At 46.3% G+C, this 15,998-nt stretch overlaps 1 protein-coding gene across 5 annotated transcripts in view; it reads left to right on the forward strand.

The window, feature by feature from the left end:
* The first annotated feature begins 234 nt into the window (after window positions 1–234).
* The window catches only part of PCNX1 (pecanex 1), a 94,425-nt gene continuing 78,661 nt past the window's right edge, over window positions 235–15,998 (forward strand). For all 5 annotated transcript variants that reach the window (XM_069950329.1, XM_069950330.1, XM_069950332.1 and 2 more), the window contains exon 1: window positions 235–602. In XM_069950329.1, the coding sequence (XP_069806430.1) occupies window positions 450–602 (153 nt within the window). In that variant the 5' untranslated portion in view covers window positions 235–449. The remainder of the gene's footprint in view (window positions 603–15,998) is intronic.

A 15,998-nucleotide genomic window follows, 5' to 3' on the forward strand; every position in this document is an offset into this window, starting at 1 on the left:
ATACAAGTTGTCTAAATGGTCCATTCAATCCACCTGTGCATATATACACTAGAACAATGTCTCCGGTCATGTCACTTTTCAGCTGTTGCAAAACTACAACTCCCATCATGCACTGAGGAGAGCTGGAGAGCCACACTGCTGGGCAATGATACAGATGTGCTAGCTGCAATTCTAGGAGCGGCCGCTGGGTGGCGATAGCAGTTCCGCCAGCAGCTGTAGGAGACGTTCTACACGCCACTTTATGGTTGTACTGAGGGGAGAACGAACGTAGAAGGCAGGCCGCTCGTCGCTGGAGGACCCGAGCTTCCTCCGGGGGTGAGAGGGGATAAAATGGCCGCCGTGAGGCCGCCCGGGCCTGTCTCCAGTCGTTGTGTCCCTATCCTTGTGAGGACGGGAAGGTGAAGGCGGCGGCGGCGGCCCGGAGGAGGAGGGGGGTTTGACGGAGGACCATGGGGTCTCAGACGCTGCAGATCCTCCGGCAGGGAGTCTGGGCTTCCATCACCGGGGGCTGGTACTACGACCCTCATCAGAGCACCTTCGTGAACACCCTGCACCTCTACATATGGCTATTCCTGCTCTGCTTCCCCTTCACCCTGTACATGGTGAGTATGTGTCTGCTGCCTCCTCCATCTTGTGTGCTGAGCAGGCCTGGCCTTATACTGGGGCTGCCAGGAACCCTCACTGCTGGGCAGTGCCGGGCATCCCTGAGTGTAGGGCACTGCCAGCCATCCCTGAGTGTAGGGCACTGCCGGGCATCCCTGAGTGTGGGGCAGTGCCAGCCATCCCTGAGTGTGGGGCACTGCCAGCCATCCCTGAGTGTGGGGCACTGCCAGCCATCCCTGAGTGTGGGGCACTGCCAGCCATCCCTGAGTGTAGGGCACTGCCAGCCATCCATTAGTATAGGGCAGTGCCAGCCATCCCTGAGTGTGGGGCACTGCCAGCCATCCCTGAGTGTGGGGCGCTGCCAGCCATCCCTGAGTGTGGGGCGCTGCCAGCCATCCCTGAGTGTGGGGCGCTGCCAGCCATCCCTGAGTGTGGGGCGCTGCCAGCCATCCCTGAGTGTAGGGCACTGCCAGCCATCCATTAGTATAGGGCGCTGCCAGCCATCCATTAGAATAGGGCGCTGCCGGCCATCCCTGAGTGTGGGGCGCTGCCGGCCATCCCTGAGTGTGGGGCGCTGCCGGCCATCCCTGAGTGTGGGGCGCTGCCGGCCATCCCTGAGTGTGGGGCGCTGCCGGCCATCCCTGAGTGTGGGGCGCTGCCGGCCATCCCTGAGTGTGGGGCGCTGCCGGCCATCCCTGAGTGTGGGGCGCTGCCGGCCATCCCTGAGTGTGGGGCGCTGCCGGCCATCCCTGAGTGTGGGGCGCTGCCGGCCATCCCTGAGTGTGGGGCGCTGCCGGCCATCCCTGAGTGTGGGGCGCTGCCGGCCTGTGGTGGGCATCTCTAAGGCACTGTTATCCATTCCTCACTTATAGGCCCTGCCGGCCATCCCTGAGTGTGGGGCGCTGCCGGGCGTCCCTGAGTGTGGGGCGCTGCCGGGCGTCCCTGAGTGTGGGGCGCTGCCGGGCGTCCCTGAGTGTGGGGCGCTGCCGGGCGTCCCTGAGTGTGGGGCGCTGCCGGGCGTCCCTGAGTGTGGGGCGCTGCCGGGCGTCCCTGAGTGTGGGGCGCTGCCGGGCTGTGGTGGGCATCTCTAAGGCACTGTTATCCATTCCTCACTTATAGGCCCTGCCAGCTAGTCCCTTTTTTATAGGACCCTGCCATAAATCCCTTACTATAGGGCACTGCCATGCTGTGGCGGCATCTCTATGGCACTGCTCTTAAACCCCCTTATTGTAGAGCACTACGCGGCTGTGGTAGGCAGTGCTGGGAGGTGGGCACCTCTCTAGTTATTGGTGTCTCCTTCAGGGTGTGATCTGTATAATAATACAGAAATGTAGACAGGGCTTCCTATATAATCGGGGCACATACTCTGTGTGTGTATAGCTAATGCCAACCAAGCTATAATATGGGCATAGAGGAAAGAACTGCTCTTCTGAACCAGGGAATAACATAGGGGCACAATAGAGATGTCCAGGACCAATGTATAACATAGGGATAAAAGAGAGAGGTCACCAGAGCCAGGATAATATATAGAGAGAGAACAAGCAATAACGTAGGGATAATGAAAGGAACCAAGGTTATAACATAGTGGTAGAATAGAGAGCTCTCCTGAGTAATGGTATAACATAGGAATAGATTAGAGAGCTCTCCTGTGTGATGGTATAACATAGGGATAGAATAGAGAGGCCTCCTGTGTGATGGTATAATGTAGGAATAGAATAGAGAGGTCTCCTGAGTGATGGTATAACATAGGGACAGAATAGAGAGGTCTCCTGAGTGATGGTATAACATAGGGACAGAATAGAGAGGTCTCCTGTGTGATGGTATAACATAGGGGTAGTATAGAGAGGTCTTATGTGTGATGGTATAACATAGGGCTAGGATAGAGACATCTCCTGTGTGATGGTATAACATAGGGGTAGTATAGAGAGCTCTCCTGAGTGATGGTATAACATGGGGTAGTATAGAGAGCTCTCCTGAGTGATGGTATAACATAGGGGTAGTATAGAGAGCTCTCCTGAGTGATGGTATAACATAGGGCTAGTATAGAGAGGTCTCCTGAGTGATGGTATAACATAGGGCTAGTATAGAGAGCTCTCCTGAGTGATGGTATAACATGGGGTAGTATAGAGAGCTCTCCTGAGTGATGGTATAACATAGGGCTAGTATAGAGAGCTCTCCTGAGTGATGGTATAACATGGGGTAGTATAGAGAGCTCTCCTGAGTGATGGTATAACATAGGGCTAGTATAGAGAGCTCTTCTAAGTGATGGTATAACATAGGGACAGAATAGAGAGCAGATCTCTAAAACCAGGGATTAGCCAAGGAAAGGAAAAGAGATGAATTTCTGCCTGGTAGAACTACAGAATAACCTCGGCCTATAAGAAAGCTGATCCTGAGGCGGCATATAGTGAGCTGCATGTGAGGTGGATACAGTGTCAGTATACATTGTATCTCCCTGTATCTTACACTCTGTCTATATGTAATAACACTGCTGTGTGTACAGGTCTGTTCAGCTACAGTATCAGGGAGGTTGGATGATGGCGTATGGTTGGCATTTGCTCTTCTTATTCATCCCAAAGGTATTTGCTGGGGTTTAGGTCAGGGATATTTTACGACGTCAGACATACCAGACAATTTGTGCCCGGGGGCATTGCCACGCCGAAAATGCCTCCCCCAGACATGTGCTCATGGGGTTTTTTTTCCTTCTTTGTTCCACGGATTACGTTATCAGATTGTACTTTCTACAGTAGAACATTGACGTGATGGTTATTACTTGTGGTGGTCTGTTAGCAGTGGATGTATTGTTACTTGGCACCATCTGATACGTTACCAGCTAGAGAGTTCTGCTTCATGGCACCTGCGGTGGCACAAGCCAAACCAGCAGGATTAATGAGTATTTAGAATCCTTTAGGGGGTAAATCAGCAAAAAAAAAAAAAAAATTTCAAATCGATTGGTGTCAGAAAGTACCAGATATTTGTGATTTTCTTCTATTTAAAAAAATCTCAATTCTTCCAGTACTTATCAGCTGCTGTATGTCCTGCAGGAAGTGGTGTATTCTTTCCGGTCTGACACAGTACTCTCTGCTGCCACCTCTGTCCATGTCAGGAACTGTCCAGAGCAGGAGAGGTTTTCTATGTGGATTTGCTGCTGCTCTGGGCAGTTCCTGACATGGACAGAGGTGGCAGCAGAGAGCACTGTGTCAGACTATTTTTACGATCAACATAAGTGTATCAGGGCTTGTGGTTTTTTTTTTACATCATGCCATCATTTTGTTTTGTTTAGGGCTTCGTATCTTTTAATGATGCCATTTTGGGGTACATAGAATTTATTGATTAACTTTTTATAAAAATGCATAGCTTTTGGTTATCTATACATCAACAATAACATAATAAACATAAAAAAATCCAACATGGCGGATCACATATTCATCACACATTATTTTGCCATATTAACCCCTGGTGGTGCCCTTGGTAGCTGTAGTTAACCCCCCCTCTGCCCTCCCCCCAGTGATGCCCCTGGTAGCTGTAGTTAACCCCCCCTCTGCCCTCTCCCCAGTGATGCCCCTGGTAGCTGTAGTTAACCCCCCCAGTGATGCCCCTGGTAGCTGTAGTTAACCCCCCCAGTGATGCCCCTGGTAGCTGTAGTTAACCCCCGCAGTGATGCCCCTGGTAGCTGTAGTTAACCCCCCCAGTGATGTCCCTGGTAGCTGTAGTTAACCCCCCAGTGATGCCCCTGGTATCTGTAGTTAACCCCCCCCCTAGTGATGCCCTTGGTAGTCAGTACCACAAGCAGATGTGGCCTGTGGGCTGGAGGTTGCCCACCCCTGGGTTAAAGGATAATGTTGGGTGGTTGGGCTGAAAAGCTTGAGTTCAGTAACATTCTTTGAACCCCAACACTCGGCATTGACTTCCTGCGGCTGTAGAAGTTGGGAGTCAGACGCTGAATGTTTGAAGGTTTGTGTTCTGAGAAACCTGCCGGACCTGAACAGTTTGGCCTCTCTGCTGAACACTAGCGTTTCATTGTTTGTCGGCTGGTTGCTGTGGCTATTAGTTGCTCGGTGTAATACGGCCCTTAGGCCTTTCTGTAGAAATGCACCTGATAATAGACCAAGGAGACGCTCTTCAGGTTGCTTGCGGCTGTTTGTTGGGAGTCGGATTGTTTTGTGTCTATGGAACCGCGGTGACACAATGACATTTCAGCTACTATGGGTTTTTTTTTTTTTGCTGGGCATTTCAGTGTTTTGTGCCATCTGTCTTGACATCCAGTAGTAATTGCCTGTATAGAGAGAGATCTGGAACTCTTAGAGGGAATGTGTGATCAGTAAATGACTTATTGTTTCAATAATGCTTTTATGTTAAACATATTTTATTTTAAATTTTAAATTTTTCTATCTATTTTATGAAATAATCCTGAGATCTTGCAGTTTTCATTCTCACCACTGGGGCTAAAACTAAACTGAGGCTTCCTGTTCTGTCTGTAGTGATAAGATTAGGCTGCTGTAAAGTGATCTGTACAGCATTGTAGCATCATGTGACATCAGTAGGAAGATAGCATCAATACAAGACAATAGCAGCTCCCCTGGGAATTTAAGAGGTACTGAGGGCTGGGGTCATTTTCAGTGTACGTCCGGGGAGGGGGTGGATATAGAAGCCGCCGATGACTTACCTCCCCATTCCAGCGCAGGGTCCTGGATTGCACCGCCCCGTTCTCCTGTCTGGCTGTGGCTTGAGCTGTGATGTCTCAAGGCAGCTCAGCGATTTAGCGGTCGTAGTGTAATCCCACCTTGGGCGCTAAATGGCTGAGCTGCCTTAAGATGTCACGTCTTGAGACCAGGAAGTGGCAGCTGGACGGGAGAACGGGGCGGTGCAATCCAGGACCCGGCACTGGAACCAGGGAGGTAAGTGACCTGCGGCTTTTATATCCACTCCCTCCCCAGCCGTACACTGAAATTGACCCCAGCCCAGAGTACCTCTTTAACAATGGGGCAGAGTCTGTCTATTCTCGTCTATGTCCATGAGTCTTGCTGTAAAGCATCTCACTAAATGCTGTTAAAAATAGGCCAGGCAAGATGGCAGCTTCCATAACAATGTAAAAATAGTTAAATAAATAAAGGTTAAAGTCAGAAAATAGAAACCAATTAGAATAAAAGAACAAGTTTTAGTAGTATCCTACTTAAGGAGGCCATTGCTATTCAGGAATATCGCTGCCATAAAGGGTGGAAATGTTTAGGTATCCAGTGCGTGCCAAAGCATCGACAGGGCGATAAGTATTGCCCAGAGCCTCACACTGCCCGGGTGGCTTGTTTTTCTCCCATAGTGCCCCCTTATGCCCCCTCATTGATAGGCTAGTGATGCATATGCACCCAGCTGTCCATGTGATGTAATAGCAGATGGGATTCATCAGACTAGGCCGCCGCCTTCCATCGCTCCATGGTCCATTTCTGATGCTCACGTGGCCATTGCAGCCAGTTTTAGCAGTTTATAGGAATCAAGGCAGATGCAGGCGTTCTCTTTTTATAGGGTCTTTTGACTTCGGGGTCTTGACATGTCAGGGGTGACGTTCATGCGGGTTTATTCTGCATAGAGATGAATCGTCTTGCAGCGGCTTGCACACTCACCTTGGACGGCTATCAGACGTGTATAGTCATGTTTTATAAGCCAGCACCTGAGTGGTCATTACCTATAGACAATGGCTAACCATGTTCCATGACCTGCTGACGTTTCCATTGGTAATTTTTCCCCCTGCTTGACCTATGGGCAGATTGCTGTCACATCCAGTTATTGTCTTTTCCCATGGCCTGCGGGGTCGTGCTAATGAGAGGACGGGAATCATAGAGATCATCATGGGCCGATTCAGGACTGTGAATTGTTCAACAGACTGGTACGGTTACTGAGTGATCTTTACTTATATACCATTATCCTTTTCTTCTTACAGCCTTTCAGCCCTTGTAGTAGTTACCCTCTTAAAGGGACAATGCGAAAAATGACAAGAACCTTCTTGAAATGCGTGGTATTGTGTAAAATTCTAGAAAATGAGTGTATGGGCGGAGGCCTAGGGGAAGGTTTTCTTGCTTTTTGTTCTGACTGGATCCAATCGCGTTCTTGGCCCTAAGTATAAGGCACCTTCATAGAGTTGTGTTACGGCTTAACCCACTTTAGAAGCCAATGCTAACATGGAGGAAAAAGCCATTTATATGATGTGTGAGAACTGGAACTAAATCCGGGGATTTATCCAAAAGGAGCTTATATGATCTTGTAAGTATTGTAATGGTGTTTTTGTTTTTTTTTCACATAGGGAACAAAGATATATTTGGATTAATGGTGCCCTGACTTTCTGCTTGAGGTTCTCTGGAAATATAACGTACATAAGAGATCACTGCTGATTGTTATAGACGTATAGCGAGGGGGGGGGAATGAGCTGCGTCAGCATGGAAATAAGCATCACGGTCAGATACCAACCACAAGAATGTGGAGACGGGAACGAGACTGATTCACGTGGAATCTAACCACACAATAAATAATAGACTATATAAAACCTATAGTATATTTGCAGTGTTGACTATTCAGTGTATAACTGGGACTTAAAGGAGAAGTCTGGTGTCAGACATATTCTTTTTCAAAAGTGCTCCGGCACAAGGGTCTGCTGTCCCCAGCTCCGGTTCCTTGTCCCCCGGCCACTTCCTGATCCTGTCTCGACCACTGACTGGCTAAGCAGGCCTGACGCGTTGTGACCCGGGTCCCTGCTTAGACCAGGAAGCGGGTGGAGCTGCGGAGGTAGGTACATGTTATGGCAAGCCACTTCCTACTGGGCTCTTCTGAAAAAATGTCAGAACCAGGCTTTTCCTTTAATCCCCTAATCCTGGGCATTTTACCTAGCCAGAACCCATAACATTGCAGTTAGAGGAAGCTTTCTATGTATTGTGTTATGGGGCTTGATGTATAGTAATCCCTTCACGTGCTCAGTTTGCATTGTAGTGTAGCCCTACTAGATTGCTCAGTGATTGCTACAAACATAGATTGGCGCCTGTTTCCAGAGCCTAGTACAATGCTCAGTGGGAAGGACGATTGTTTATGTGGGCCCATTGCTGCCATCACTCCGCGGTTACCAGTCCTCTACTGCACTTGGAGCTGTTCAACCAGCGAGGATTTGAATGAAAATAAACTATTAATAAGCGAGCACTTCTTCGTCTGCTTGCTTTAAAGATGTATAACAATAGAGATGTACATCGTTACTGATGTCCTTGCAGCATACATTACCTGGCAGGACTTCTCCTCTGCTCCGTCTTCCTCCCTGGGTCCCACGGCGCAACATCAACTCCGGCGCGGCCTCTCTGAGCTGTCAGACCACTCAGCCAATCACTGGCCACGGCGGTTCTGGCCAGTGATTAGCTGAGCGGTCTGACAGTTTAGTCAGCCCACTCCGGAGCTGCTGATGCTGCGCCGCGGGTCCCAGGCAGGAAAACGGAGTGGAGGAGAAGCCCTGCTAGGTAATGTATGGTGCTTCTCAAATCGTCGGTCGCCCGCTGCACACTGCTATTCTACCTTAGCTATGCGCCCACCTGATGATTTTAAGTCTGGCCCTAAATAAACGTTTAGCCGATAACCCGATCATCGGCTAATCGTTCTCTCTATTCCACCGAACGATTATCGGCCGAATTGGGCCGATTATCGCTCCCGTGGAATAGGCCCCTTAGTCTAGTGTACATTTGCCTATGGTCAGCCCCTAGACCAGGGTCCCCCAGCTCCAGTCCTCATGGCCACCAACAGGCCATGTTTTGAGGATTTCCTTAGTATTTTCCAAGTGATATAATTATACATCAGGTATAATCACAGGTGTTCTTGTGTTTGTATGATATATCCTTCAAACATGACCTGTTAATGGGTCTTCAGTGCTGAAGTTGAGAAACACTGCCCTATACTAAGGGCCCTATTACACAGGACGATTATCCTTCGAAAAATTGTTAGATCGTTTGTATTTGAACGATAATCGTTTAGTGTAGCAGAGAGCAGACAACGATTAAACGACCAATGAGAAATCATTGGTCGTTTGATAGATTTTGGACCTATTTTTATCATTAATCGTTCGCATGGAATAAGACGTTCTGTCGTTCGCAGTAGCGATGAACGCAATAGCAACGACAAGACGATCGCAAGAACGATCTTAAATAACGATCATCGTTCTGTGTAATTGGGTGAACGATTTCAGGTTGTTCGCTATAGCGGTCGTTTGAGATCGTTTATCGTTAATCATTGAAAAATTGCATCATGTTATAGTACCCTAAGGCCATATTACATGGCCCGACCCCTCACAGTAAGCAAGCGCAAATCTGCTAGATCGGCGCTCGCTTATTGAGCCCATACATGGCTCGAATATTGGGCAGCCCTTGTTTTTTTTTTTTTTTTAACATGAAATCTAATAGATTATACTTGCCTCCCCCATTGTCCTGCAGCCTTTGCCTGTGTTCCTTGCTGACGCTTCGGTAGATTATCGCTCCGTGTGTTAGGGCCCTAAGTATAAAGGCTGCCGTTGGTCACTCTTAGGGTGGTATTACACGAAGCGATTTTTTTCAATTAACGATTAACGATAAACGATCTCCAACGATCGCAATAGCGGTTGCCTAATAATCGTTCGTTTTACTACACGGAAAGATTATCGGTTGAATTGGAGCAACAAAGTTCAAGAACACTCCCCTTTCAATTTGCGAATGAACAGGGAACGACTATACGACATCTTATTCAAGCGAACGATGTGTAAAAGACAAACGATAAAAATAGATCCAAAACCTATTAAACGACGAACGATTAACGTTCGTCGTTTAATCGTTGTCTACTATTACACTTAAAGATAATCGTTCAAATACGACCGATTGAACGATTATTCGAACGATAATCGCTTCGTGTAATACCACCTTTAGTGTGGCACCTACCACGCTTGAGTTTCTCACATATGCCAGTTTATCGTTCTGTCGCGCCTCTGGAATAACGACATCACTGTGACTCAGTACCAGGAAAGAACTGGCTTATATACTCTATGATCTGCTCTTACGTATTTGCTATAATTATATCTTGGATACATTTACAGCTAAAGTTACAATAAAATAGATTTTTCAAGCACTAGAGCCTTGTTGGCTTGTGTTTCCGTATATATGCCGTTTGCACTAGAAGCAGACTGTGTCAGTCAATTGTTCCAGCTTTAGAGAATGTGAACCCAAAACCCACTGATCAATAGACCAGGCTCCTCGGTTATTGTAAATTCCATGTAACAATACTTAATACGGGTCAATATATGTGTGCTCTGCATCAATGCTGATTCTTATATGGAACAAACAAGTAAATGTGGTCAACTGCGTGTCCGGGCTAAGTTAAAGGGGAAGCCGTGGAAATTTTTTTTATCATAAATCACTTTAAGGGTGCGTTCCCACGTACAGGATCTGCAGCGGATTTCATCTAAATAACTGAACACAGCATCAAATCTGCTGCGTATCCTGTACGTGTGAACGCACCCTAGAGCTATTCCGTCGGGGAAAAATATTTTTAAATCGTCTGTTGTCAGAAAGTTATACAAATTTGTAAATGACTTCTCTTTAAAAAAAAAAACAAAACTCCAGTCTTCCAGTACTTATCAGCTGCTGTATGTCCTGCAGGAAGTGATGTGTTCTCTCCAGTCTGACACGGTGCTCTCTGCTGCCACCTCTGTCCATGTCAGGAACTGTCAAGAGCAGCAGCAAATCCCCATAGAAAACCTCTCCTGCTCTGGACAGAGGTGGCAGCAGAGAGCACTGTGTCAGACTGGAAAGAATGCACCACTTCCTGCAGGACTTACAGCAGCTGATAAATACTAGAAGCCTTGAGAGGCCATTTCCATTGAGATCAGTGTGAAATGGCTTTGGGTATGTCCGGGTTACCTTGTGGCCTCCGGTGTTGGAGCCAACCACATAAGTGGCATTTTGAGGGTTATACGAGAATGTTGTAAAACAGGAAAACAAAAAACAAAAACCTTCAACCCTATTTTTCTGGAGTTTCAAAGAATGACTAGAATTATGTAATCAAACAGGCAAGCTGCGACTAGTTACAGGGAAGCGATGTGGGAGCTTTTACACTGCTGGAATATTCTGCTGGACTGGTGGCAGTCGGATTGTATTGTGGATGTGTTGTAGTCATGGATTATACCATACAGCAGGGGTGGGGAACCTTGGCTCTCCAGCTGTTACAAAACTACAACTCCCATCATGCCTGGACAGCCAAAGCTTTAGCGTTGGCTGTCCAGGCATGATGGGAGTTGTAGTTTTGCAACAGCTGGAGAGCCAAGGTTCCCTAGCCCTGCCATAGAGATGCAGCGATATTATACGTGGCCGCTGCCTCCTTCCTGTCCCCTGCTCCATCACATGCGCTCTTGCTCTTAATAAGAAGTGGCTAGCCGTGTTGATTTTCTGTTTGCGAGGCCCTGACTGACGGGACCTGCTCTCCGTAGGTCGCTCGCTATTCACTAGAAAGCAGAAATGAGAACTGATGTTTGTTGCACGGAGACAATGTGCAAAAACAAGAACCCCGTCTATGGATGTTTCCAACTATCGAAACTTGTAGGGAATAACTCTATGTATATGTTAAAGGGGAACGCAGGGGTCCTAGGCCTGCTGCCCTATTCTGTACAGTCATCAGAACAGCAAATAAAGAGGTCCTTTATAGAACAGAGCCGTACACAGCCATCTTTGTGGGGTTTTTTTTATATTGTATTGTTGCTTTGTAATAAAGATACGTCATTGAAATTTGGAAGGAGGGCGAGAGTTTAGTGGTCATACGAGGCCAGAAGAATGTTAAGCTTTATAAATACTTTAATCTGGAAAAGAGTTGGCAGCCGCGAGTTGTTCGTTTTTTATTTTTTTTTTTATTTCACCCATATAACAAACCCATTCTCTCTCCATACAGTGTAGCTGTACGTTTTTTCTCTGAGAGTGCTTTTTTTGGTCCCTGAACTTGCGACCGTTGTATCACGTGACAGAGAGCTTGACTATCAGTATGATGCACTGTGTTATCCAGAGGTCAGTCTCCTCTGATGTCCCTGACTGTAATCTATCTCTACGGCCAGTCACTCCCTGCTATTCCAAGACTGGTTTCACACATGTCTGTCCTGCTCCGTCATCCGACGCTGGCGGATCTGTTACATGCTGGAACATGAACAACGCCTAATGGACCTCATTGACTTTAATGGGGTCCGGCGGGTTTCTGGTGTGCTGTGCTACTGTGTCTGGTATCATTGATGCCAGCAAACGGAGCCTCCAATGCAGAACCCAGCCCGATCATGTTCCTTCCACCTTTCATTTACTGGGATCCTTTCTACTTGATATAAAGCATTTTTCCTGTGACACTCTGCATCATGGGAGTTGTAGGATTGAAGACTTCAAAGTGTCACTGTTTTAAATTTTTTTTTAGTACAGGTGATTTTAAGAAAAGTTGTAATTGGGTTTATTAGCCAAAAAATGTATTTTTATCATGAAAAAGCAGTTTGAAGCTCTCCTCCCTGTCTTCATAGTTTTCTATGGAGAGAGGAGGGGTGGAAACAGGACAACAGAGTTCATTTACAGCTACATCACTGGGCTATCTCCTCTGAAGTCAGCACTGACCTCTCTAAACGGTTTTCACACAGCTCCCGCTGTGTAATCCTTTGTTCTGTGCTGGCGACTAATCTCCCCCCTCCCCTCTCCATAGATTAGATAGGGCTCGACTGATGTAAAAGAGTTGAGATTTCCTGATAATGAGCAGTGACTGAGAGAGAGGAGGAGGAGGGGGGAACCTGGGGAAAGTCTTTTTGAATGCAGATAATGGCAGATTTGCCTAATAAACCCAATTATAAAGTTTTTTTTTAAATCGCCTGGACTATTGATTTCTGCAAAAAACCCAAACAAACTATAGTGACACTTTAACATGTAAAATCATGGGCAGAGTAACTGGATAGTCAGCGGGGACAAGGAATCCATCTCTATGTAAATAGACTCTACTCTAAAGGGAGTTATTTATATTGCTTACTCTGGGGTAGGGTAAATTTAGGGGCAGGAAAAAAAAGAATATATATATATATGTGTATGTATTTTTTTTTAATGGCACAAGCGGAAGCATAGTATGTATGTTATATTGTCACATTTCCATCAAGGCCACTGAGAGCGTTTGATGCCGAACAGAATAAGACAAACAAATGGCCAGTTACTGAGCAGTTCCTGACACGCACCACAGTGCCCTTTGGGACATGCCTAGCTGTCTCACTACAGGGCTGCACGCATAGTTGTGAGATATATTAATATATATATATATATATATATTGCTCCACCACCGTGTGTACAAAGCAGTTGTATATCTCAGCATCTAGATATCAAAGAATTGCCCATACAGGATGTATAGTCCAGGGGTGGGGAATATTCGACCTTCCAGCTATTGAAAATCTCCAGTTCTCAACATGCCCGGACAGCCAAAGCAAGATTTTCCGGGAGAAGCAAGCGGAGACCTGTCAGGTCAGCAATTGCTTCCAACTCGTTCCCCGCTCACTGCCTGTGCTATTACACCCGCACAGACAGCAAGCTGGGAGGGGCTGTCCAAACGACCCTTAGATCGTTCAGGCTGCCCATTGAAGTCATCGGTGGTCACTGACACGATTGGGATCTTTCAGCATGTTGACAGACCATGATCAGTCAACATCATGGCTGTCGGCTGATCGTTGCCTATCAACATATGCTATTACACAAAGCATTTATTGGCCGTAACGGCCTATAATCATTTTGTGTAATAGGGCCTTAAAGCTTTGAGAGAGAAGAGAGCACAGGACGTCTGCATCCTTCATTGAGTATGGTAGATATCACAGGAATCTCCATGCAGATATGGGTTAGTTCCTGTCCGGTTTGTGTTTCCTTACTTGGTAGGCGTCTGAGAATCGCTTACAATGCATTTACCTAACAAACAGTAAAACCAGTTGAGTCATTCCTCTGGTGTAATAAACCCAGGCAGCGTGCGCTCAGATACAGAGGGCACAGTCTGCTATCACTCTTATCATTGTTTCAGTCAGGGTAAAGGGTTTTATCTTTTAATTTAAGCTTGTGGACACCTTTTACACTGAATTTATATTATTCATTTACTTCCTAAATGCAGAATGATGAACTTTTTAAATGTTTTTTAATAAAGCGTACCAGTCATTTCAGAATTAAAGAGGCACTGCCCTGAATTTTTTTTTAAAGAAATTAACAGGGGTTGTGATCACAAGCGGTTTAACAATATATCTGTTGTGTTTTTTTGTTTTTTTTTATGTTTAAAGCAGCGTCATACCACTAGGTGTCACCCTTCTTGTCAAACTGTGTTCCATGCTCCTTCCGTGCCGGTATTTGGTCTTTTCTCTGGTCATGAAAAGAGCCCAGTCCTTTGTACACTCACAGACATGGCTTTGTTACTGAATAACCGCTATTACTGAGTGCGCACTGAGCAGGACAAGTCATCACTGTGTGCCCTCATTCAGTAGCTGGGGCTGCTTGCATTGTATGTTCAGCTCTCCTGTCACACATCACTAAAACATCTGTAGCCACACAGTAAAATTATACTGACTAATGCTGCGTTTACATGGAACGATTATTGTTAGAATTTTCGCAATAACGATGGCATTTGAGCGATAATCGTTCCGTGTAAACACAGCAAGCGATGAGCGAAAAATCATTCATTTTGATCTTTCAACATGTTCTCAAATCGTCGTTCATCGTTCGCTAAAAATTTGCAGTTCGTTTCGTGTAAACAGACTTTCAAAGATTCACCCTATTTAAAAGATGGGCTTAAGCGATCTTAAAAACGATCGCATTAACGATTTTTCTTACGAATTTTCTTACGATTTTTCTAACTATTTATTCGTCTAAACGCTGATTGTTATAAAGACCAAATTGTTTCTTCAAAATCGTTAAATGATCGATTGGGCGAATTATCGCTTTGTGTAAACGTAGCATAAGGGTCCATTTACACAGATTATCTGACAAAGATTTGAAGCCAAAGCCAGAAAAGGATTTGAAAAGAGGAGAGATCTCAGGCTTTCCTTTATGACCTGATCTCTGTTTATAGTCTGTTCCTTGCTTTGGCTTCAAATCTTTGCAGATAATCTTTCTGTGTAAATGGACCCTAAGTTGTTACAGAGCTGATAAAAAAATTAACAAAAGTTTATAGAAGTAGCCTAAATTAATTGCCCTCAGTTAATATAGAACCTGCTTGATGAACAGGGGTCATTCCTTGCGTGAGCGTGCAAAGGACCAGGACTGCCTGTGTTTGGTCTCTGTTTTTTAATAGAGAAAAGACCAAATTTTTGCACGGAGGCAGCATGGAGCACAGTTTGGCCGTGTGTATAACATTGATTTTAACCATAATAAACTTATAGCGAAAAAAGAGTGTGTTGAAAAACTGCTTGACATCACAACCCTTTTTGATTTCTTAAACTTTTTATGCGGCAGGCTCTCTTCGGAGTGGTGCCCTGGGGATGCCGCCGTGGTTTTTTCATATTGCACAAATAATTCTAATTTCTGGGCAAGAACTTGGCTGTGCTTTCTGCCAATACTACCCACACAGGGACTCCTTTCCCTTACTTGTCTGGCCAGGTATAATACAGCTACTACTCTTCACTACTGTGCCAAAAAGGGTTAAAGGGGTCAAAAATTTTTGATATAGTGCAGTCCTCTTCATGCTCCCCATGGTGTCGTCTTTGCGTCCCCTGTTGACTGCCGCCACTTTTGCAGTCTAACTTGACCAAGGAGTGACAGCCTGTTTACCCAATCACTGGCTGTGGGGCTGCCCCATCTCAGTCAGTGATTGGCTGAGCAGGCTGTCACTGCCTAGGGAGTTTGACTGCAGAACACTGGGCAGAAGAGGTAGGGCTCCGTTCACACGGAGCAAGAGCGGAATAATTGTCCGCCGCAGAATGCCGCCAGCCTCCGTGTCATAATGACACTCTATGGGAGGCTCGCGCGCTGCATCTCTCGGGGCTGAAGAATGAACTCTTCAGCGCAGGGAGAGGAGCCTCCCATAGAGTGTCGTTATGACACGGAGGCTGGCGGCATTCCGTGGCGGACAATTACGCCGTTCTTGCTCTGTGTGAACGGGGCCTAAGGATAAGATGTTTATTATGTTTTATAGAAGGATAGCACTATATCAAAAGTTTTCAACCATGATGCGGATTGCTCCTGAATTAATAACTTCTGTCAACGATGCTCGCCATGTAAGCCGTGTAGTGCCTCACTTTCAGTTTTAAGATTTATTAAATGCTATTGGCTGGCACTGTGCTGGGAGATGATTTACAGTACATTACTACAGATGGCATGTGGAGGGAGAAGGGATTACTAATTTATTGGGTTTGCAAGGTGCTATATGAGCAGAGAGGCAAGGAA

Source organism: Dendropsophus ebraccatus, chromosome 13 (assembly GCF_027789765.1).
Source record: "Dendropsophus ebraccatus isolate aDenEbr1 chromosome 13, aDenEbr1.pat, whole genome shotgun sequence".
NCBI lineage: Eukaryota > Metazoa > Chordata > Amphibia > Anura > Hylidae > Dendropsophus > Dendropsophus ebraccatus.